This window comes from Symphalangus syndactylus, chromosome 3 (genome assembly GCF_028878055.3).
Source record: "Symphalangus syndactylus isolate Jambi chromosome 3, NHGRI_mSymSyn1-v2.1_pri, whole genome shotgun sequence".
NCBI lineage: Eukaryota > Metazoa > Chordata > Mammalia > Primates > Hylobatidae > Symphalangus > Symphalangus syndactylus.
The window spans coordinates 14,929,860-14,954,331 of record NC_072425.2 but is presented as its reverse complement, the minus strand read 5'-3'; the positions used below and the strand labels follow the sequence as shown (position 1 = coordinate 14,954,331).

Here is a 24,472-nt window from a genome sequence, read left to right as displayed (position 1 = left end):
CTTTTACAGAGCAGAGTTCTGCCTTAAGGGGAAGATGCATGGTTTCTAAACCCCTTTAAACTCTGAGATTGCATGGGGGAAGGCAGCTGCAGATCACGCTGCCTGAAAACAGAGGATCTGATTTCAGGCCCCAGAAATCATGATTTTCCTAGTTCTTAGTTTCCGCATCTCTAATGTGAGTTTTTTCTAAGGTTTCTAGTCTAAGCTTCGAGACTGAGTTTCTGCTCATGCTTACTCACCACCGAGTGTGAGGCTTTTAATGACCTGGGCCAGTGACTGGCTCCAGCCTAGGGTAGCCCCAAACCCATGCCTTCTCCAATTAAGGGACTCTTCCGGACAGAGCTCAGAGCAAAGGGCAGTAGCAGGCTTTGGGCTGCAGGGAGATACTGTCATATCCTAGACTGAAGGAAGTTAAGCTGAGCAGAAAAATGCTCTGAAGAATGACTCAGAAGAGGCTCTTGTGAGGAAGCTTCCTTGGAGTGCGCATGTTTGGATTTGGGGAGGTGAAGGTCGTCCCCATGCCAGGCTGGCCGGGGCTGTTTGTGACATCGTGGAGCTGAGTGTTCAGAGCATGGGCTTCAGGGCAGGTAGTCGTGGGTTCGAATTCTGGCTCTGCAGCTCAGTAGCTGTGTGACCTTAGCCAGTTATTCCACCTCTCTGAGCCTCGGTGTCTCCATTGTTAGTGATGGAGATGGATTTAGTTTGGAACCTTGCCACCTCCCAGGGTGGTTGTGAAGGTCCAGTGAGGTCACATGTGAGAACACCAGGCTAAGATATTAGTGTCAGTTCCAATATTCAGGGCCATGGGGCAGGGGGCAGGGCGATGAGGAGACACAGAAGTGTGTGGGCAGCAGAGATTGTGGAGGTGCGGAGGCACGGGGAGGCCTGAGGGCTCTGCTTCGAGAGTCAGAGGATGGTGGCCTCCGAGTGAGGACTGGGTTGAGGGAAGGGGTGGGTGTGTCTGGGACTTAGGGAGAATGCTGTTGTATGGAGATGGAGTGAAGACAGCAGGAAGGAGAGAAAGGGTGTGTGAGGGCCAGAGGGGAATGTGAAGGGGGTAGGCAAACACCCTGTGCAGAGCTGGGAGTGTGAGATGGCTAATGTGGTTGGGGTCAGCATGGGCAGGACTGTGGGCATCGTTGTGTGGATGGGAGGCCCAGAAGTGTCGCCTTCCCCATCCTGAGGGACTGGTTCCTCGCTGGGAGGAGGAGGATGTAGCCAGGACCTCTGGGAAAACCTTGAGTAACAGGCACCAGAGGCAGCCAGGTCCAGATGTGCTGCCCACCTCGGCCCACAGGCTGTGCTGGCTGGTCCCTCCCCTGCCCCTCCTCAGGCCTTGCCCCTCCGCTTTGCCCTTGTGGGTGGAGTGGCACTTTCCCCCTCCCTGGAGGCCCAGGGAAGGAAAGCTGCCTTTATGAGCCTGAAGCATCTTGGAGGTCTCCTGGGGCCCGCAATGGTGGGCTCTTTGCCAAAAGTCTCAGACCTTCCTCTTCCTATCCTGTGCTCTCCTACCCTAAGAGAGGAGGCTCTGGTGGGCCAGGAGGGTGGGGCACACCCTGCGCCTTGCTGACTTGTCGCACAGTAGGTCCTACTCTGCGTGGCTGCACCTGGGAGCACGTTCATTCAGCTGCACAGGTGTCTTTCCCTTTTGGCCTTTATGAAATGCCTGCTGTGCACACTCCATATATTTGCACAGAGGCACAGGTGGGATGGAAAGAGTGGGGAAAGCAGACACAACCTGCTCGCTTCCTGCTGTGTTGCTTCCTGTCTGGGACCTTCCATTCTTCCTCTGTGAGATGAGAAACAGCCACCCTAGAAACTTTCTTTTTTTTCTTTAGAAACTTTCTTTTCTTTTTTTTTTTTTTTTTTTTTTTTTTTTTAAGACAGAGTCTTTCTCTTGTCACTCAGGCTGGAGTGCAGTGGCACGATCTCGGCTCACTGCAACCTCCGCCTCCCCGGTTCAAGCGATTCTTCTGCCTCAGCCTCCCAAGTAGCTGAGACTACAGGTGCCCACGACCATGCCGGGCTAATTTTTGTATTTTTAGTAGAGATGGGGTTTCACCATGTTGACCTCAAAAAAGCACAACAAAACAAAAAGATTTAGTCAAAGATTCACATTCCTGGTGGCTCACACCTATAATCTCAGTACTTTGGGAGTCCAAGGCAAGCAGATTGCTTGAACCCGGGAGTTCCAGACCAATCTGGGCATCATGGCGAAACCCTGTCTCTACAAAAGAAAAATTAAAAATTAGCCAGGCTTGGCAGTGCATGCCTGTAGTCCTAGCTACTTGGGGGGGCTGAGGTAGGAGGATCACCTGAGCCCAGGGAGGTAGAGGCTGCAGTGAACCATGATCACACCATTGCACTCCAGCCTGGGTGACAGATTGAGACTTGTCTCAAAACAAAGCAAAACAAAAGATTCATATTCCAAAATGTTTCTCAGTGCCTTCTTTATAATGGCAAAGCACACATACACAAAATACAAAAATACCATGTCCTATGATGGATAAATAATTCAGTTAGGGGTTGTATAGCTTAAATTATATGTGGTATAATATTATTCACCTATTAGAAATGAAGCTGAAAAGAAATTTATTGACATTAGAAATATATAAACCAAAAAAAAAGCTGTATACAAATTTATTGGTTATATTCCAGTTTATTTTTAAAATTTATATATCTGGTTGGGCGTGGTGGCTCACGCCTGTAATCCCAGCACTTTGGGAGGCCCAGGCAGACGGATTGGTTGAGCTCAGGAGTTTGAGACCAGCTTGGGCAACATGACGAAACCCCATGTCTACAAAAAATACAAAATTAGCCAGGCGTGGTAGTGTGTGCCTATAATCCCAGCTACTCGGGAGGCTGAGGTGGGAGGATGGCTTGAACCCGAAGTGGAGAGTGCGTTCAGTCGAGCTCGCACCACTGCACCCCAGCCTGGGTGACAGAGCGAGACTCTGTCTCCAAAAAAAAAAAAAAATTATATATTTGTACATGTAGATAGGACTTACCAAAACCAAAAAGGTAACCGTATTTTTTTCCTGTACAGCAGGATTACAGGTGATTTTCATTTCATTTTATGTCTATGTCTGTTTCCAGCTTCTCTGGAGGTATATATCAAATTTATGAAAACCAGACAAAAATGCCTTTAAAATTTTCAGGACAAGTAGGAGAAGATGAAAAATTTGAATACAACATGGAGGTAAATGAGGCAAAAATGAATATTGAGAGGGCCGGTCATGGTGGCTTATGTGTGTAATCCCAGCACTTTGGGAGGTGGAGGTGGGCAGATCGCTTGAGCCCAGGAGTTCAAGACCAGCTTGAGCAACACGGCAAAACCCTGTCTGTACCAAAAATACAAAAATTAGCCAGTCTCATAACCTGGTCTCTAAATAAATGAATAGATAAAAATACAAAAAACATGTGTTGAGGGCACTCTTGGCCCATGTGAGTCACCTGGAGAGGTGTGCTTAGGAGCATCCAGGTAGCAGCTTTGGGGACTTCTGGGACCACTCAGATGCTCCCACCCCTTCTCTGAAAACCACTCTGTGTAGGCTCAGGGCAGTGCCTGGTACAGGGACCTGGAGAGCTCCAGGGAACAGAGGCTCTGTCCCCTATGGTGCCCTCGGGAGTTTGGGGAAGAGCAACATACCTAGGAAGCCAGATGCACACTTTTCTTGTTTTCTTATTTTGGAAACTTGAAAAACCATTAAAAATAACCAATTTAGGTATTCTTTTTTGTTTGCTTTTGTTTTTAGGAGTAGAGGTTTAACAGGCAAAAGAAAAAGAAAGGAAAACAGCTCTCTCTAGTGAGAGAGAGGGGACTTCTGAGAGGAAAAGCATTTTTTGTTGTTTTTTGATTTTGGTTTTATTGTAGAGATGGGGTCTTGCTCTGTTGCCCAGGCTGTAGTGCAGTGGCACAATCCTAGTTCACTGCAGCCTTGAGCTTAAGGGATCCTCCCTCCTCAACTTCCGAAAAGCACTAGCATTACAGGCGTGAGCCACTGTGACTGACCTTATTAGATGATTAGATTAGAATGATTATAACACAGTCATTCAGGAAGCAAGTATAGGAAGAAAAGGCAACAGAAGTTCATTGTAGAAAATGCAGAAAAGCAAAAAAGAAATAAAAATCACTTGGCTCTATCCTCCAGAAATGATAATAGCATCCTTTCTCTAGGCCCAAAACACATTATTTCACCAAAATAAGAGTTTACTATAATAATAGGTTTGTTTTATTTTGTTTTTGTTTTGTGTTTTGTTTTTTTTGAGACAGAGTCTTGCTCTGTCGCCCAGGCTGGAGTGCAGTGGCGCAATCTCAGCTCAGTACAAGCTCTGCCTCCTGGGTTCATGCCTTTCTCCTGCCTCAGCTTCCCAAGTAGCTGGGACTACAGGCGTCCACCACCACGCCTAGCCAATTTTTTTGTATTTTTTTTTTTAGTAGAAATGGGGTTTCACCATCTTAGCCAGGATGATCTTGATCTCCTGACCTCACAGTCCGCCTGCCTCGGCCTCCCAAAGTGCTGGGGTTACAGGCGTGAGCCACTGCGCCCAGCCATTTTTTTTTTTTTTTTTTTTTTTTTTTTTTTTTTTTGAGACAGAGTCTTGCCCTGTTGTCCAGGCTAGAATGCAGTGGTGCCATCATAGCTCACTGCAGCCTCATACTTCTGGGCTCAAGCCATCCTCTCATCTCAGCTTCCCAAGTAGCTGGGACTACAGGTGCGTGCACCACCATGCCCACCTAATTTTTAAATTTTTTGTAGAGATGGGGTTTCACCATGTTGCCCAGGCTGATCTCAAACTCCTGGGCTCAAGCAGTCCTCCTGCCTCAGCCTCCAAGAGTGCTGGAATTACAGGCATGAGCCACCCAACATGGCCTAATAGTGTTTTATAACTTTGTATTTTGGGGCCATTCAGCAAATATTTTGAGAAGTTACTGTCTTTTTTTTGTTTTTTTTTTGAGATGGAGTTTTGCTCTTGTCACCCAGGCTGGAGTGCAATGGCGCGATCTTGGCTCACTGCAACCTCTGCCTCCCGGGTTCAAGCTATTCTCCTGCCTCAGCCTCCCTACTAGCTGAGAATACAGGCTCCCACCAGCACGCCCGGCTGATTTTTGTATTTTTAGTAGAAACGAGGTTTCACCATGTTGGTCAGGCTGGTCTCGAACTCCTGACCTCAAGTGATCCACCTGCCTCAGCCCCACAAAGTGTTGGGATTGCAGGCATGAACCACCGCACCCAGCCTGACTTGTTTTACTGAGCAGGTGTCTTTAGGGTTCATGTTGTAGCATGTGTCAAAATTTCCCTTTTTAGGCTGAATCATATTTCATTGTATGGATATATCATATTTTGTCTATTGATGGGCACTTGGTTTGCATTGTCTTTTGGCTGTTGCGCATAATGCAGCTATGAACATGGGTGCACAAATATTTCTTTGAGTTGCCGCTTTTGTTGCATTTGGGTGTATACCCAGATGTGGATTGCGCAATTGTGTGGTACTATTTTACAGTTCTTGAGGAACCGCCATACTGCATTCTGCAGCAGCACCATTTCACATTCCCACCAGCAGTGCGCAGGGCTCCAATTTATCCACACCCTTGCCAACAGCCAACCCTTTTTTTTTTTTTTTTTTGGATGGAGTCTTGCTCTGTCGCCTAGGCTGGAGTGCAGCGGTGCGATCTCAGCTCACTGCAGCCTCCGCCTCCCAGGTTCAAGTGATTCTTCCGCCTCAGCCTCCTGAGTAGCTGGAATTACAGGCGCCTCCCACCACACTCAGCTAATTTTTGCATTTTTAGTAGGGACAGGGTTTCACCATGTTGGCCAGGCTGATCTCCAACTCCTGATCTTGTGATCTGCCCACCTCAGCCTCCCAAAGTGCTGGGATTACAGGTGTGAGCCACTGTGCCCGGCCTCATTCTGATTTAAAATGCTTTTAATCAACTTTATTGAGGTATAATTTACATATAATAAAATGCACGCACTTTAAAGATACAGTGCACACGATTTGACAGGTGTATACACTTGATTAAACCCCACACCAGACAAGATCTAGAACATTCCAACATCACAGAAAGTTCCTTCTTGTCTGCAACATAGCTCTACCCTTTGCCCCAGGCAATCACTGATCCAGTTTCTATCATCATAGGTTAGTTTTGTCTGTCTTGGAATTTTATATAAATAGAATCATACGATATATGTGTTTTTGTATCTGTTTTTTTTTTTTTGCTCAGCTTAATGCTTCTCTAAATCTGACTCATGATTTAGAGCAAGACTGCACCACACAGATCTGATCAGGGCCACACCTGTTACAAACTAGCCAGGTGGGCCCAGCACGGTGTCTCACGCCTGTAATCCCAGCACTTTGGGAGGCTGAGGCAGGCAGATCACCTGAGGTCAGGAGTTTGAGACCAGCCTGACCAACATGGAGAAACTCCGTCTCTACTAAAAATATAAAATTAGCTGGGCATGGTGGCGCGTGCCTGTAATCCCAGCTACTCAAGAGGCTGAGGCAAGAGAATTGCTTGAGGCCGGGCGCGGTGGCTCACGTTTGTAATCCCAGCACTTTGGGAGGCCGAGGCGGGCGGATCACGAGGTCAGGAGATCGAGACCACAGTGAAACCCCGTCTCTACTAAAAATACAAAAAATTAGCCGGGCGTGGTGGCGGGCGCCTGTAGTCCCAGCTACTCGGAGAGGCTGAGGCAGGAGAATGGCGTGAACCCGGGAGGCGGGGAGCTTGCAGTGAGCCGAGATCGCGCCACTGCACTCCAGCCTGGGTGAAAGAGCGAGACTCCGTCTCAAAAAAAAAAAAAAAAAAAAAAAGAGAATTGCTTGAACCCGGGAGGTGGGGGTTGCGGTGAGCTGAGATTGCACCATTGCACTCCAGCCTGGGCAACAAGAGCGAAACTCCATCTCAAGCAAAACTAAACAAAAAAAACTAGCCAGGTGATTGACCTCTGCCAAGTTCCTGAGTTACTTAAGTTCCAATTCTGTTTCTTCATCTGTAAAATGGGAGTGGTGAGAATACATTGAGGGCTGTTAGCCACAGGGCTGATTTTTCTCTCTGAAGTTGCAAGAACGTAAGTCCAATTGCACTTGCAAATCAAGAGTGAGCCTGTTAAATTAGCCGGGCATAGTGGCACACACACCTGTAATCCCAGCTACTCGGGACGCTGAGGCAGGAGAATCCCATGAACCCGGGAGGCAGAAGTTGCAGTGAGCCAAGATCACGCCACTGTACTCCAGCCTGAGTGGCGGAGTGAGACTATCTCAAAAAAAAAAAAAAAAAAAAAAAGAATGGTCCAAGTTATAACCTGCCCACTCCCTCCCCAGCCACCCGACTGGAGAGATGATTACATACCAAAGATGCTAGCAAAACTCACACCACTGCAGCTTAAAATAGTGTAGGACTAGTGCCAACTCAGGGCACATGGCCTCAGCAGAAACAATGAAGAAAACTAAAAAGCCTGGCTTTGGCCAGGCGCAGTGGCTTACGCGTGTAATCCCAGCACTTTGAGAGGCCGAGGCGGGCGGATCACAAGGTCAGGAGATCGAGACCATCCTGGCTAACACAGTGAAACCCCGTCTCTACTAAAAATACAAAAAGTTAGCCGGGCGTGGTGGCGGGCGCCTGTAGTCCCAGCTACTTGGGAGGCTGAGGCAGGAGCATGGCGTGACCCCAGGAGGTGGAGCTTGCAGTGAGCTGAGATCGAGGCACTGTACTCCAGCCTGGGAGACAAAGCGAGACTCTGTCTCAAAACAAACAAACAAAAACCTGGTTTCAAGTGAGGAGGTTTGGAATTTGGAATCTTGAAGCTGTCATTGTCATGTGACTATTTTAAATGGTAGCTTCTAACTGCCTCTCCCTCTTTGAGCTGTCCACATCTGGGAGACTGTGACCTGCCAGTGAAGTGTGGGTAGTGGCAATGTGTGGATGAGCTCAGTTGTGCCTGCAGCCTGGGCCTGCTGAACACTTGAGGGTCGGGGGTTCTCAGGAAATCCCTGAGAGCTCAAAGGATGACCTGAGGGGCCTGGTTGCATGTGTGGAGGGGGCTAGGCCTTCCTGTCCAGAGGGTTGATGAGCTGTGGCAGCCTGATGGGACAATAGGAGAGGCCCTGCAGACCCCTCCAGCAGACCTGTGCAGGTTTCCTCCTGGGGAGCACCAAGGTCATGCCTCAGCAGTGACTAGTGGAGGCCAGCACTCCCTAGGAGGGGCTGCCCCTGTGTGCCAGCTCTGCCTGAGCCTTGGCCAGCTGGCCCAGGAGTGATGTGGTGGTATTGCTCTGTGGCTGCACAGGGAGTATTCTAGCCTGTGGACATCCCCAATATCCTGAAATTCATTCCTCCCAGGAGGAATGCTGGGCCCTTTTTAGCTTCTAGTTGGTGCTAAGAATGATTTTAAAATAACGGAACTGTCTGGGCACAGTGGCTCACGCCTATAATCTCAGCACTTTGGGAGGCCCGAGGTGGGAGGATTACTTGAGCCCAGGAGTTCAAGACCAGCCTGGACAATAAAGCAAGACCCCATCTCTACAAGCAATTTTAAATAAATTAGCTGGGTGTGGTGGTACACACCTGTAGTCCCAGCTACTTGGGAAGTTGAGGTGGGAGGATTGCTTGAGCCTAGAAGGTCAAGGCTGCAGTGAGCTGTGATCACGCCACTGCACTCCAGCCTGGGCAAGCGAGCAAGACCCTGTCTTAAAAGTAATAACAACAGAACTGTGTGAAATGCTCTGGTTCATCCCCCAGGCTCCTTGCCAGAGGCCTCCACTCACTCCAGACCCCTGTAGCCTGTTGCTGTCAGCTGTCAACGAAGGATGCGAATGCTGGCCGCTTCCTGTGGGCTTCGTGTCACCCAGAGGTAAGCCCATGGCCTCCTCTCAGGTGGGTCCCTTCAACATGACTGAAGAGGACACATGGATTTTTCTCTTTTTTTTTTTTTTTTTTTTTTTGAGACGGAGTCTCGCTCTGTCGCCCAGGCTGGAGTGCAGTGGTGCAATCTTGGCTCACTGCAAGCTCCGCCTCCCAGGTTCACGCCATTCTCCTGCCTCAGCCTCTCCGAGTAGCTGGGACTACAGGCGCCCGCCACCACGCCCGGCTAATTTTTTTTTTTTTTAGTATTTTTAGTAGAGACGGGGTTTCACCGTGGTCTCGATCTCCTGACCTCGTGATCCGCCCGCCTCGGCCTCCCAAAGTGCTGGGATTACAAGCGTGAGCCACCGCGCCCGGCCGGATTTTTCTCTTTAGATGAAAGAATGGAATTGTGATTATGGGGTTTTTTTTTTTTTTAAGTCCTTATCTCTTAGAAAAATACAGATGGAATATGATCGCCTGTGTGTCTGGGACTTGATACAAAAGCAAGAGGAAGCAGGAGGTTGAGATGAAGCAAGATTGGCTATGGGTTGTTAATTGATGAGTCTAGGTACATGGAAACATGGAAGTGCGTTATATAGTTGGGTCTACTTGGTTTTTTTTTTTTTTTTTTTTTTTTTTTTTGAGATGGAGTCTCGCTCTGTCACCCAGGCTGGAGTGCAGTGGCGCAATCTCAGCTCACTGCAAGCTCCGCCTCCCGGGTTCACGCCATTCTCCTGCCTCAGCCTCTCTGAGTAGCTGGGACTACAGGCGCCCGCCACCACGCCCAGCTAATTTTTTTGTATTTTTAGTAGAGACGGGGTTTCACCATGGTCTCGATCTCCTGACCTCATGATCCGCCCGCCTCGGCCTCCCAAAGTGCTGGGATTACAAGCGTGAGCCACCGCGCTCGACCGGGTCTACTTTGTTTTTTTTCTTTTTTTTCTTTATGCTCATCTTTAATGTGACAGTAAGTTCTGCCTGCTTTTCACATTTACATTTTCTATAAGTTAGAAAGCAACTGAGCGGGCCCTTAGGATCTGACCAACTTGAGGTTCAGCTCTAGCGCCAACATTCCTGTGAGACCTTAGACAAGAAGGAGCGTCTGTTCCTTAGTCTGTGAAATGGGGCTAATCACAGCTGCCTCAACGATTGCTGGGAGAGTTTTTCATAAACAAATGCACAAAAAGCACTTAGCTTAGTATCTGACACCTCATGAGTGCTAGTAACTCATGTTCTGAATGAGAATTTGGCCAGTTGACCCCGGCTGACCATTTGGGACAGGGAGGGCCACGTAAGGAGGAGTCTGGGGGTCCACCTCTCAGATCAGGTGGGCACACATGCGGCTTCTGCCTTTGTTTTTTGCTTTTGTGTGTGTGTGTGTGTGTTTTTTGGGATGGAGTCTCGCTCTTGTTGCCCAGGCTGCAATTCAATGGCACGATCTTGGCTCACCACAACCTCCGCCTCCTGGGTTCAAGCAATTCTCCTGTCTCAGCCTCCTGAGTAGCTGGGATTATAGGCATGTGCGCCACGCCCGGCTAATTTTGTATTTTTAGTAGAGATGGGGTTTCTCCATGTTGGTAGGGTTGGTCTCGATCTCCTGACCTCAGGTGATCTGCCCGCCTCAGCCTCCCAAAGTGCTAGGATTACAGGCATGAGCCACTGCACCCGGTCTTTTGTTTTGTTTTTAAGACTCATGCAGTCACAGAGGCTTCTGCCTTTGGTTAAAGCAATCTTAGCTCCAGTTACATCTTTGGTTGGTTTGGACCTTATTTGGCAACAGTTTGAAGCTATAATCAGCAGTCAGATTCCTGGATTTGATTCTGCTAAAATACCGTAGAGGTGAAGCATTTATTTAGTTACTCATTTTTAAATGTTTTCTTTTGAAATAATTATAGATTCACAGGCAGTTGCAAAAAATGTACCCTAAGGTCCTTTGTACCTTCACCCAGTTTCTCCTAATGGTAAGAGTAACACATACTTTTTGTTTGTTTGTTTTTTTTTGAGACGTGGTCTTGCTCTGTCACCCAGGCTGGAGTGCAGTGGCATGGTCACGGCTCACTGCAGCCTTGAACTCCTGGGCTCACATGATCTCCTACCTCAGCCTCTCGAGTAGCTGGGACTACAGGCATGCACCAGCATCCCAGCTAATAATACATCTTAGTATGTCTGTAGTACAATCAGTAAAGTGACATTGGCATAATCCATGGAGCTTATTCAGATTTCACTAGTTCTGTAGGCACTCGTGTGTTCAGTTCTTTGCACTTTTAACACACGTGTAGATCCATGTAACCACCCCACACTCAAGATACAGAGCTGTTCGTCTTCACCAAGGTGCTCTCTTGAGGGAAGCATTTATTTTCTAAGACAGATATGTTTTTATACCCCTGATTTAAAAGAGAAAGAAACGCAGAAGAATGTTGGGAAAGATGTTTGCTACTTGTTATCAGTGATTTATTTTACTTTGTGCTTTCTTGTTTCAGTTTTGTTTTTATGATGAACATGTATCAGTTAAACAAAAGCAACAGAGCTTTTTTTTTTCATCTCTTGAAACCCATCACCCAGCTGCACCACTGTTGATGTTTTGGCAAACACAGTTCCAGACTACTTTCTAGGTTGTTCTCCTGCCTTTCTCTCTGACTTTCTCCCTACCCTCAAAAGACATTCTCTGGAGGCAGTACTGCGTGGCCTGCTCCCATGGTGGTCTGGTGTTCAAACTTCACTCCGTGGGGGGCTCCCAGATAAGTGGTCTGCCAGAACTTGGCCTCCCAGAGGCTCTTGAGAACACCAGTGTCAACATCTGCTGCTCGCCTTTTTGAAACCCAGCCTTTCTACACTGCCCCTCCTCTGCCTGTATCCTTGGATGGACATGGATTTGGCCTCCTCTAACAAAACATCTGTGGTTTTAGATTGTCTGGTGTGCAGCTCCCTGCATGCAGGCAAGACTCCCGTGTCTTCCCTACCAATAATTCTGATCACGATACCTGTCACCTGCCATGGGCTTTCCCTACATCAGGGACTTCACCAGGCATTTGACAGACATTGTCTCCGTGACCTAGGAGTGATGTTATCTTCTTAGATAAGGAAAGTGATGCTCAGAGAGGTTAAGCAACTTCCCCGGCTTACCAGGTGGTTTGTGGCAGACCAGGACTCAAGGCCAAAGTCATGTACTTAACCACTCACTGCCCCACCTCCTGCCAGCACTGGCTGCCATTAACTCAGGATTGCTTGTGTCTTCTCATAGGTGAGCCCAGGCCAGGATGGGGGACTCCAGGGACCTTTGCCCTCACCTTGACTCCATAGGGGAGGTGACCAAAGAGGACTTGCTGCTCAAATCTAAGGTAAAGGGTCAGACCTTACGGGGCCAGGGCCCACACCCAGGGCCGCCTCTTTCCTGGGGTGTGGACATTTCTGAAGCAGTGGGAAAAACTGGTTCCTTTGTCAGTCTCTGCTCAGCCTTCTGTGTAAATGGAAATGCTGGCATCTGCTTGGGAGGCCACCTTCCGGAGGCTCTGTCCTAATAGCCATTAAGTATAGTTTAGACAAGGCCATTTGGGAACCACTAATGCTCTCTGTCCATTAGCTGTTGGGGCCGGTGCACAGAGCCTCTCCAAGGCAGGGAATGAATGCTGCTTTCCAAGTCCAGGAGCGTTTTTACACATATGGCTCCAGGAGGGCTCAGGGAGGCCTGAGCAGGAAGCTGGGCCTCTTCTCAGAGTAGGAGGATGTGTTGCCATCCTTTTGGTGTTGTTAAATGAAAATTTTTGAAAAGGTAATACTTGAACATGGTTACAAATGAAACACTATAAAAAGATAAATGTCAAGAAGTCCTTCTCTCACCCCTGTGCCCCCCCTCCCCAGCCCACCCTCGGGTAAGCACTTACTCTCTTTTGTATCTTTTCAGTTTCTTTATGTGAATACAAGCAGATAAACTCATTTTAAGTTTTGCCCTTTCTTACATAAAAGATGGTATACGATCCTCTCTGTTTCATAACTTGCTTTATTCACATGACAGTGTATCTTGAAGCTCTTTGGACGTCTGTGCATAGAGACAGCTTTCTCATTTGTTACCTTGAAGCTGCATCATATTTCATCATGTGGCCACAGTGACTGATGCTCTCTGGGTAGACACCTGGACCCTTTGCAGCCTCTTGCCGATACACACGATGCTGCGATGAATGGCCTTGTAGAAAAGTCATTGCATCCATGGGCAGAGCTGCATGCAGACATGTTCTCAGGAGTGGGATTCCTGGGCATATTGGCACCTAATGCTGGTCGCCTGGCCTCACTGCACCAGCAGGTCCTTGGTGGCCTTTGGCCTGAGCTGGTTTTGTCATGGGGCCTGGCATGGGAGCGGTTCTTCATAGTGTCTATGTGTCTATAGCTGCTTTTGAAGTGATTTTGCCTCTTGCAGCATGAAATGGGGCAGAGTGAGGCCCGGATATGTTTGCACTGTCTGATGCTGGGTTTCTCTCCGCTTCTTAGGGAATCTGAGAGCAGGGAGGGGATGAAGCAGGTGGGAGAAGAGAGGCGGAGCACAAGAAGGTTTGCACTGGGACTGGCAGCCGTTCAGAAGCCTGTTAGTGCCTCTAGAGCAGAGACTGGGCTTGTCTGGGGTGCTCTGGGCCTGTGTGTCAGAGATCACGACTTCAGCTCCTCTCTGGGTATCCAGAAAGTTACAAAATAAAACCAACACCGTTCTAAAATACTCAGAAAGAGCAAGGATATGAGCCGGTCCTTCCCAGTAAAAGAGGTAGAAATGACAAGAAACTTTCGGAAAAAGATGGCTGACTTCACTCTCATGCTTATGGATATTGTTAATGAAATAGGATGATACCGTTTTGCAGATGGGCAGAAAGAGACTGATCCCATTCATAGCTGACAGTTACGGAGAAAATGGGCCACTCATGTTGTGGTAGGGCTGGGAATTACCGTAACTTTTAGGGAAACAATTCTGCTTCTGGGAATTTATCCAGTAGAAATGTAATCACCAGTTATAAACATATGATACAGCAGTATTTATTGAGCGTTATTTGTAAAAGGGAAAAACTGGTGGCGCCTGAATATTCCTCAAGAAAGGAATGAGTGAATCAATTATGGTGTGTCCAGAGTGTGCAGTTATCACAGAGGAATGAAGTCTTCATGTACAGACTTGGGTGACCCTCAAAGGAGACACAGGCACATTACAGAGAAATATGTATTGCATGATCTTATTTTTACTAAAAATCACCCCCTCAAGATCCAGGCATACATGTTTTATGTAAGAAGAATGTACAGAGGGAAGTATTTCATATCATCCACAGCATGTAGATGTCATCTGAATTGTTAGAGCAAGCATTCGACACTTCTATAAATGAAATAACTGAAATGGAAAAAAAAACCTGGGAAGAGGAGGGTGAGCTGTGAAGTCAAAAAATCACGAGAGAGATGACAAATTCAGGAAGGTTTGGGGCTGTGGTTTTGAGTCTGCTAAGCAGAGTGATCTCCTGGCACCCACAGCATCCTCTGTGAGAGACCTTAAACCACAGAGTGCAGATGTCAGCTTCATCGTATGGGACAAACTGCTTCACTTCAACCCCATGTTCAGGCTTTTTACAAACACAGCTGGAATCTGGGTGTAGTGACAATGAGAAGGAGGCCATGGAGGCCTGGGAGCTGACATGGCCACCCTGGGGGAAGCCAGGCTTTCTTGGTGGGAGGTTTGTGACCTTGCTGCACTGGGATCCAGGCTCATTGGCTTCACCTGCTGACCTTGCTCTGTGACAAGGGTGTGACCTCTCTGAGTCCCGGTTTCTCATCAGTGAAAGGGGGATGTTGCTGGGCCCTGCTACAGAGACTGGAGAGGATTATGTGAGCAGTGGGTAAAGAACTCAGTGGGCTGGGCGCGGTGGCTCACGCCTGTAATCCCAGCACTTTGGGAGGCCAAGGCAGGTGGATCATGAGGTCAGGAGATCGAGGCCATCCTGGCTAACATGGTGAAATCCTGTCTCTACTAAAAATACAAAAAATTAGCTGGGCGAGGTGGTGGGTGCCTGTAGTCCCAGCTACTTGGGAGGCTGAGGCAGGAGAATGGCGTAAACCCAGGAGGTGGAGCTTGCAATGAGCCGAGATTGCGCCACTGCACTCCAGCCTGGGTGACAGAGCGAGACTCCATCTCAAAAAAAAAAAAAAAAAAGAAGTTTCTTTTCTCGCATAGAACAGACCACAGGTAGGTAGGACTGGTAGGGTAGCTCTGCCATTCTCAACATGTGGCTCTAATCCTGAGTCCAAGGTGGTTGCTTCAGCTCCTGCCATCACATCCACATTCCAGCCAATGGTAAGAGGAGAAGGAGCAAGGGTAGCACACAGCGCAGAAGTGGCACACATCGTTTCTGCTAGTTTGACTAGAACTGAGCCACGTGATCATGGTGGAAGCTGGAAAACATCATCTGCAGCAGGCTAGCTGTGTGTTCAGTTAAAATCCATGCATCCCATTATTAAAGCAAGGAGGACAGAAAGGATTCCGATAGACACGGAGCAGACCACCAGAAATCTGGGCGTTTCCTGGGGTTTGCCAGGTCTAGTGAACTCTTTATTTATACCAGGCCCTGTGAACTCACAGCGGTAGGCAAAACAGACCATCCCTCTTTCATGGAGCCCTTGTCTAATGGGAAGAAAGGCTGAAATAATTCAGTGCAAGAAAGGAAGAGTAGAGGGGGTGGGAAGAGAGCATGTTAACGAGTCTCTTACATGATTTTGTTTTCCAAGATTAGGTTATAGACACTAAAATCATAAAATGTTGATTTGAAAATGTTTTTACAGGCACAAGATAGAATTCAAACAGTAAAGTATAAAGTGCTTCCCTGGGAGCCTAATTTGGACAGGTCGTTTGGTGAAGACCTTTCTGGGGCCAGGGCTTGAAGCTGAGACCTTCTGAGTGCATGTCAGCCAGGTGGGGCCCTCCAGGCAGGAGCAGCCCCAGTGCTCAGCCCCGCAACGGGCTCCTCACGCCTGCTGTTTCTCTCTCCTCTTAACCCACACAGGGAACCTGTCAGTCGTGTGGGGCCACCGGACCAAACCTATGGGCCTGTCTCCAGGTAAAAGACCCTTTTGGCCATCAGGGGTGTAGAGCTGCTTCCACCTGTTATCAGCATTGCACAGGCTGGTGCAGTGGGCTAGACTCTGGGCTGGGAACTTCCATCCCTAGTGGGCACTGCCAGAAACCTTGGGCTGGGGCACAGGGGCACAGGACTCCAGAGTCAGTGAATCCTGGGCTGGCCATTCTGGCAGCAATTAAAAATGACAGGAGAAAAAAATAGTTTGGAGAAGGCTCTGGACTGAAGGCTCCCTTCTTCATAGGACAGTATTCTAACTTGGCATGCATACGTGTGAGTCAATGTGGGTGTCTTGGCTTTGAGGCCTAGCACTGCTGCTCAGCAGCGTCTCTCCCTGTGCCAGTCTCATTTTTTCCCTGAACCTTCATTACCCATCTCTAAGAAAGGGGCTGCTACACTGACAACTGACAACTGTCCCCGCCTCATGGGGTTAGGGTAGAACTGGACAAGACAGATGCCTGTGACTGGCCAGGAGGCAGTGTCCGGGAAAAGCTGGAAGGGTTTGGATGATTACTGGTTACTAAAAAGAGTAAGAGTAGATGTATGAAAACATGACAGTTTCCCCTGAGTGGTAGAATTATGGGTAATTTTCTTTTTTTTCTCTGTAGTATTTAAAAAATGTTACCACGTATGTATTTTTATAGTCATACTAAAAATGACTGTTACTTAAAATTTCTTTAAAAAAAAACCCACGAGTGAAAACAACAAAGACAGCAGCAGCGAGTGAAGACAGCCAGTCAGTCTTTGCAGAAGTGCAGGGGCCCCCAGTGGGATTCTGGCCTCTTCTGCTCAGCCCTGTCACTCAGCACAAAGTAAATGGCAAGACACTGTGTATCCAGGGGGCAGCAAGAAGGACTAGATGTTATCTCCTGGGCTGTTGCAAGTGCAGGACGTGGTCCTACCTCATAGGAGCCACAGTCCCCTCAAACAGACGTGGGAGCCTGATGCAGAAAATGACACGTGCTTTCTGAGTCGGCCACATGATATGATTCCACCGTTTTCCCAGAAGGCCCTGCTGATCACAGGTGGCAGTGACAGCAGGCGCTCCTGTAGGAGTATGGCATTGGCTACTGGCTGGCGTGGAGGCTCACAGTAGAGGCACTGAGCAGGCCTTGGAGGATGGGTAGATTTGGGATAGGAGAGTGCGAGGGCAAAGGCAGTGTCATCAGGGGCATGCAGGCCCTGCTCTGGGGCACTGGGTCGGTACTGGGTTCCCACTACCTGTGCTCCTTGTTTCAAACACCTGGTCCCCATTCATCATCCCCCATTAGAAAATGGCTGTGAGGCCTAGGATCCCCACCAAAAACATAGGTCCCAATAACTGACCCCACTTCACATGGGGTTTTTGTGGAGGGAGAGGGTCTTGGTCCCGAGCTGCCAGGCCCCAGCTGGGACCCCGCCTGGGCTTCTTGCTGGAGAGTAGCAGCCCTGGGCATACTGCTCATCTCACTCAGAGAGCAGGGACAGTGTTTACTGTCCATCACTGCCCAACAGAACTTCAGGCGTACAGACCTACAGACCCATGTTCCTTTGAGATGGCAGAGCCTCAGTCCCTTGTGGTCCCTGTTCAGGAGAGGTGGGGGCACTGACTTTGGGATGGAACCAGAGACACTGTGTTGACACCATCCTTTTGGCAAGCTCCAGTCCACTCTCCTCCCCTCTCTTCCCAGGTTGCCTGCCCCTATGTTGGCTGCGGAGAATCCTTCGCTGACCACAGCACCATTCATGCACAGGTGAGTGTGGTGGCTAAGAGTATGGGCCCTGCAGTTAGATGGCCTGGGGTTCAAACCCCAGCTCCACCTTCCTGCTCTGGGCCTAAATGGCTGGGGCAATAAATGGTGTCATCCTAGCATGGCTTCTGCAAAGAAGCAAGAGAGAATGCAGGTAAAAACATTTTGCACCTGCACCATTTGATAAGCAGCAGCCCTCAGGGTCCTGACCGGGGGTGGGTAAGCAAAATTTGAGCTTCCGGCCTCTGTCCTGACAGGGCCTCTTACTGAGAGGCTGGGGAACAGAGCAGCCATTACAGGTTGGGGCACTTGTTAGGCCAGAGTACCCTGGACCTTGTTTTGGATATCACCCTCCAGGCAAAAAAGCACAACTTGACCGTGAACCTGACCACGTTCCGACTGTGGTGTTACGCCTGTGAGAAGGAGGTGTTCCTGGAGCAGCGGCTGGCAGCCCCTCTGCCAGGCTCCTCCTCCAAGTTCTCTGAACAGGTAACCTGTGTGGTGGGCTCTGTTTGGTTGTTGGCGACACTGTGTTGGGTATGAGGCAGTGTGACCTCAGAATCCATGGAGCATGGGTCAGTAGGTCCCAGAGGTGTCTGTTCCTGGGTCAGTATGTTTTCAGGTGACTTTGAGGAGCTCACATCAGCACATGCTCACTGAGCCCAACTCTGTGCCAAGGCTTGTGTGAGACCATGAGGGTGCAGAGGTGACTGAGAGTAGGGCCTGCCTTGAGGAGCTCAGAGACCATGGGGTGGCTATGTGGAGTGCAGGGGTTGGGGTGGGCCCAGAGCCATGAGGTGAGTGTAGACCCTTCCAGGCCTTACGGAGAGGGTTAACAAGGTCACAGATGGCCTCTGGCTATCCCAAATCTGAAACCATTCCTAAGGGAATTACAGGTAGTTGCTACAGCACACTTCTCTATGGGAAATGCCCAGAAACCACCTGGGTAACGTCAACCAGAGAATGGTCCTATGATCAACAGTGTGCTGTGCAACCTTAGAGATGGTGGGTCAGCAAGCCCATGACTTGGAGGGCCCAGCCCCAGGCCTGTCCTCAGGGAATGGTCAGTAATCCTGGATGGCAGAGCTGCCTGCTAGAGGAGAAGCCAGGACATGTGTGCAGCATCTGCATGGTTGTCTCCTCCATTTATTTTATTTTATTTTAATTTAATTTTTTGAGACCGAGTCTCGCTCTGTTGCTCAGGCTGGAATGCAGTGGTGCAGTCTCAGCTCACTGCAGCCTCTGCCTCCTGGGTTCAACTGATTGTCCTGCCTCAACCTCCTGACTAGCTGGGATTACAGGCGCCCACCACCACGCCTGGCTAATTTTCGTATTTTTAGTAGAGTCAGGGTTTCGCCATGTTGACCAGGCTGGTCTTGAACTCCTAACCTCAAATGATCTGCCTGCCTTGGCCTCCCAAAGTGCTGGGATTACAGGCAGGGGCCACCGCACCTGGCCTCTCCTTCTGTTTAAACAGTCACATGATAGGGCTCAATAAGTGCTTATTGAATGCATTTGTGAACTTGGTAGATGTTTTTGAATTTTTATAGAAAAGGCTATAAAACAGTATATGCAATATCTTGTTTTTGTTGTGCATGTGTATTAACAGTTAAAAGTCTATATAATATAGGCTGGGCACCGTGTCTAATGCCTGTAATCCCAGCCCTTTGCTGGGCCAAGGCAGGAGGATCGCTTGAGCCCAGGAGTTTGAGACCAGCCTGGGCAACAGAGTGAGACCCTGTCTCTACAAAAAATAAAATTAGCTAGGCATGGTGGCGCATGCTTGTAATCCCAGCTACTTGGGAGGCTGAGGTGGGAGGATCACTTGAGCCCAGGAGTTCAAGGTTGCAGTGAGCTATAGTTGTGCTACTGCACTCCAGCCTGGACGACAGAGCAAGACTCTTATCTCTTAAAAAAAAGTCTACATAGCCCAGGCGCGGTGGCTCACGCCTGTAATCCCAGCACTTTGGGAGGCCGAGGCGGGTGGATCACGAGGTCAGGAGATTGAGACCATCCTGGCTAACACGGTGAAACCCTGTCTTTACTAAAAATACAAAAAATTAGTCAGGCGTAGTAGCAAGTACCTGTAGTCCCAGCTAGTCGGGAGGCTGAGGCAGGAGAATGGCATGAACCTGAGAGGTGGAGCTTGCAGTGAGCCAAGATTGCACCATTGTACTCCAGCCTGGGCAACAGAGTGAGACTCCGTCTCTAAAAGAAAAAAAAAAGGCCGGGCGCGGTGGCTCACGCTTGTAATCCCAGCACTTTGGGAGGCCGAGGCGGGCGGATCACGAGGTCAGGAGATCGAGACCACGGTGAAACCCCGTCTCTACTAAAAAATACAAAAAATTAGCCGGGCGCGGTGGCGGGCGCCTGTAGTCCCAGCTACTCGGAGGCTGAGGCAGGAGAATGGCGTGAACCCGGGAGGCGGAGCTTGCAGTGAGCCGAGATTGCGCCACTGCACTCCAGCCCGGGCGACAGAGCGAGACTCTGTCTCAAAAAAAAAAAAAAAAAAAAAGAAAAAAAAAAAAAAAAAAGTCCGGGCGAGGTGGCTCACACCTGTAATCCCAGCACTTTGGGAGGCTGAGGCAGGAGGATCATGAGGTCAGGAGATCGAGACCATCCTGGCTAACACTGTGAAACCCCATCTCTACTAAAAATACAAAAAATTAGCTGGGCGTGGTGGCGGGCACCTGTAGTCCAGCTACTTGGGAGGCTGAGGCAGGAGAATGGCGTGAACCCGTGAGGCGGAGCTTGCAGTGAGCCGAGATTGTGCCACTGCCACTCCAGCCTGGGCGACAGAGTGAGACTCCATCTCAAAAAAAAAGTCTACATAATATACATACAGACTATTAATAGTAGTTCTCAGGAAAATGGGGTTGCATGTTTATGTTTGTTTTTCCCCAAATTTATTATAAGTAAAATATTTTTTTATTGCCAATAAAAAATGCAAATCAACAGCTGGGCATGGTGGCTTATGTTATCCTAACACTTTGGAAGGATCGCTGGAGCCCAGTAGTTTGAGACCAGCCTGGGCAATATAAAAAGGTTAGCTGGGTGCTGTGGCATGCACCTGTAGTCTCAACTACTGAGAAGGGTGAGGTGGGAGGATCCCTTGAGCCCAGAAGTTGGAGTCAGCAGTGAGCTCTGATTGTGCCACTGCACTCCAGTCTGGGTGACAAAGCAAGACCCCATCTCAAAAAAAACACAGACACACACAAATCAAGGAGTTCCCAGGGCAAGGCCACCAATCCTATCTCTTTTCACAGTGCCTTCTGCTCAGCTGTACTGGCTCAGCCCAGTAGGGCCTTCCGGGCAGTGGGGCTGGACTTCCAGTCCTTGGGAGACACCTGGGCCTCTGACCCCAGCCCCTCTGTTCACTGTTTTCCTCACTTTGGGTCTTTAACACAGGACTCCCCGCCACCCTCCCACCCTCTGAAAGCTGTTCCTATTGCTGTGGCTGATGAAGGAGAGTCTGAGTCAGAGGACGATGACCTGAAACCTCGAGGTAATGGCCCCCACAGCAGGGGAAGCTGATGGGCTGGGCTGGGGGCCCTCATCTGGAGGCTGGAAACTGCCAGAGTCTTGGTCTGTATTTGCACCTGCTATATGGGCAAGGAAGGATGGGGTGACGGATAAGCTGTTTAGCATGGTGGCTTCCCTCCGGAAGTTGGCTGGCCTAGCTAAGATTCTGGAGAGCTGGCTGTCTTGTTCCCTCTCCCAGCTGGGTGACCCTGGGCAGGCCGACCCATCTGCTTTATGGTCTGGACAGTGGGCCTGACTGGGCGGAGGGGCAAAGGAGTTCATCTGTTTAAAAACTCAGGTAACTGCAGCTGTTGTGAGCAGGAACCACATTAATTTACTGGGAAGATTCCTGGGGTGGAACGCTTCCACCATGTCCTCTTCTTGGGTCCTGGGCAGTTGAGAGCCACAGTTTGTGCCAAATGTGACTTGCAAGGTCTCCTCAGTGGGGCAAGGCGCTCACCTGCTCCTCCCTGCTGTGATTATTTCCCAGGCCTCACGGGCATGAAGAACCTTGGGAACTCCTGCTACATGAATGCCGCCCTGCAGGCCCTGTCCAATTGGTAGGTTGACACTTTGTCCAAAGGCTGACAGCTGTCCTGGCAAAGCCCCGGAAACAGCAGCGGTAGCAGCCTCCAGCCTGTTGCCCACAAACACACGTATAGGATGCACAGCAAAATCCCTAAAAGCATGCATGCCCTTTGACCCAGCAATCCCCCCAGTCGAAATGTATCCTGAGGAGATAACCGGAGATGCTGGGGAAGTTGTACATGCAAGGAGGCTCAGCGCTCTGTTGTTTATTGGAAATGATTTAAAGGCCCATCTGCAAGGGAGTATAAATTCTCATAGCCCTTGCAGCAAGTGCAGGAAAAATGGCACAAGACAACATGCATTGAAACAAGAAGGGGTTCAGAATCTGGTGAGTGGGGGAAAAAGGAGGTTATAAAGCATTGCATGGTACAATACCGTTTTATGGGAGAAATGCGATTTTCCGTTAAGGATAGGCTGTAAGCTCCATAAGGCCAAGGATGTCTCCTGTGTCTGACATGCTTCTTCTACCCAGTGGAGATTAGAGATGCAGTATATGTATGGGGGGAAGGAGAGAGGGAATGGGTAGAAATGCGTAGAAAAGTCCGGAAGGCTACGTCCCAAAATGTTCCTAGTATCCTCAGGTGGCAGGATGCAGGTCAATTATTGTTAATGACTGACCACACCCAGGCTGGGCACAGTGGCCCACGCCTGTAATCCCAGCACTTTGGGAGGCCGAGGCAGGTGGATCACGAGGTCAGGAGATAGAGACCATTCTGGCTAACATGGTGAAACCCTGTCTCTACTAAAAATACAAAAAACTAGCTGGACGTGGTGGCATGCACATGTAGTCCCAGCTACTGGGGAGGCTGAGGCAGGAGAATCGCTTGAACCCGGGAGGCGGAGGTTGCAGTGAGCTGAGATCATGCCATTGCACTCCAGCCTGGGTGACAGAGCGAGACTCCGTCTCAAAAAAAAAAAAAATTGACCGCACCCTGTCCGTTTTAACTTTAATAACCTCTTTAAAGGCCCTGTCTTGGCTGGGCACCGTGGCTTACGCCTATAATCCCAGCACTTTGGGAGGTCAAGGCAAGTGGATTGCCTGAGGTCAGGAGTTCAAGACCAGCCTGGCCAACATGGCGAAACCCCGTCTCTACTAAAAATACAAAAAAGTTAGCCAGGCATTGTGGCATGCGCCTGTAATCCCAGCTACTCTGGAGGCTAAGGCAGGAGAAGCACTTGAACCCGGGAGGCAGAGGTTGCAATGAACCAAGATTGCATCAATACACTCCAGCCTGGGCAACAGAGTGAGACTCTGTTTCAAAATAGTAATAAGATAAGATAGATAAGATGAGATAAAATAAAATAAAAATGCCCTGTCTCTAGATATGGTCACACTCTCAGGTACTGGGGCTTAGGACTTCACAGATGAATTTTGGAGGATACAATTTTCTCATAACTGATAGGAGCCTTCTAGTCACCTTCAGGAGTTTCTGGGTCCAGGGCCACTGTGCTCCCTGTGCAAGCACTCAGGGCTTCCCGCTACGCAGCCCTTTCTAAACTGCTTTGTGCCTCGTTTGCTCTCCTGACCTGGCTCTCTCTCCCCTGCACCCAGCCCGCCGCTGACTCAGTTCTTCTTGGAGTGTGGCGGCCTGGTGCGCACAGACAAGAAGCCAGCCCTGTGCAAGAGCTACCAGAAGCTGGTCTCTGAGGTCTGGCACAAGAAACGGTGAGCAGCTGCATCCCTAGCCTCGGGCGGTGTGTGGGAACTGGGGTTTCCTGTCAGCACCCATGATTGAGCACTTCCTGTGGATTCAGCCCCCAGCGAGGACTTGCCTCACTTTGTCCCGGGTAATGCTTGTAGCAAGCCTGCGGGGTGGAAATTGCATCCAGTCCTGTTTTACAAATAGGGAAACTGAGGTGCAGAGCGCTTTAAGTATCTTGCTCAAGGTCATAGAACCTGCAAAAGGTGAGCTAGAATTTGACCTACTGTTGACCCTACCCAGCAGCCACTGGTAGATGTCTTTGCCAAGAGACAAGGTGACCCGGCCTCAGCCAGAACTGTGTGTGTAGGAGGAGGTGTGGGGCAGGGGGGCACAGACTGGATGGAGCTTCTGGCACGGTGTGAAATGAATTTAAAGACCAGAGTCTGTTATTAGATCTGTTTCTCCAGGAAAAGTCAAAGTTGGGAATAATTTAAAATGAGCACATAGAAATATGTATTATGTGTAGAAGCAGATGAAAAACCAGCGTAGGGCCAGGCGCAGTGGCTCACGCCTGTAATCCTAGCACTTTGAGAGGCTGAGTCAGGCGGATCACGAGGTCAAGAGATCGAGACTGTTGTGGCCAACATGGTGAAACCCCGTGTCTAATAAAAATACAAAAATTAGCTGGGCGTGGTGGCATGTACCTGTAGTCCCAGCTACTCGGGAGGCTGAGGCAGGAGAATCACTTGAACCTGGGAGGCGGAGGTGGCAGTGAGCCGAGATTGCACCACTGCACTCCAGCCTGGTGACAAAGCGAGACTCCGTCTCAAAAAAAAAAAAAAAAAACAAAACAAAGCAGCATGGGAGAAATATATATTATGTGTAGAGGCAGATTAAAAACCAGTGTGGGGCCAGATGCAGTCACTGACACCTGTAAATCCAGCACTTTGGGAAGCCGAGGCAGGAGAATCATTTGAGCCTAGGAGTTTGAGACCAGCTTGGACAACATAGCAAGACCCCGCCTCTACAAAAACTACAAAATTAGCTGAG

At 49.3% G+C, this 24,472-nt stretch overlaps 1 protein-coding gene across 17 annotated transcripts in view; it reads left to right on the top strand.

The window, feature by feature from the left end:
* The window catches only part of USP20 (ubiquitin specific peptidase 20), a 45,209-nt gene that overhangs the window by 3,259 nt on the left and 17,478 nt on the right, over nucleotides 1–24,472 (top strand). For 13 of the 17 annotated variants that reach the window (XR_010119923.1, XM_055270714.2, XM_055270711.2 and 10 more), the window contains 8 exons: nucleotides 8,744–8,855; nucleotides 12,090–12,186; nucleotides 15,868–15,921; nucleotides 17,610–17,672; nucleotides 18,027–18,158; nucleotides 21,078–21,174; nucleotides 21,682–21,751; nucleotides 23,332–23,445. Coding sequence is in view for 16 of the 17 variants with exons in the window: in XM_055270714.2 (XP_055126689.1) it covers nucleotides 12,106–12,186; nucleotides 15,868–15,921; nucleotides 17,610–17,672; nucleotides 18,027–18,158; nucleotides 21,078–21,174; nucleotides 21,682–21,751; nucleotides 23,332–23,445 (611 nt within the window). In the remaining variant the exon portion in view is untranslated. The remainder of the gene's footprint in view (nucleotides 1–8,743; nucleotides 8,856–12,089; nucleotides 12,187–15,867; nucleotides 15,922–17,609; nucleotides 17,673–18,026; nucleotides 18,159–21,077; nucleotides 21,175–21,681; nucleotides 21,752–23,331; nucleotides 23,446–24,472) is intronic. The other 4 variants (XM_063635779.1, XM_063635783.1, XM_063635784.1 and 1 more) reach the window with 1 other exon arrangement.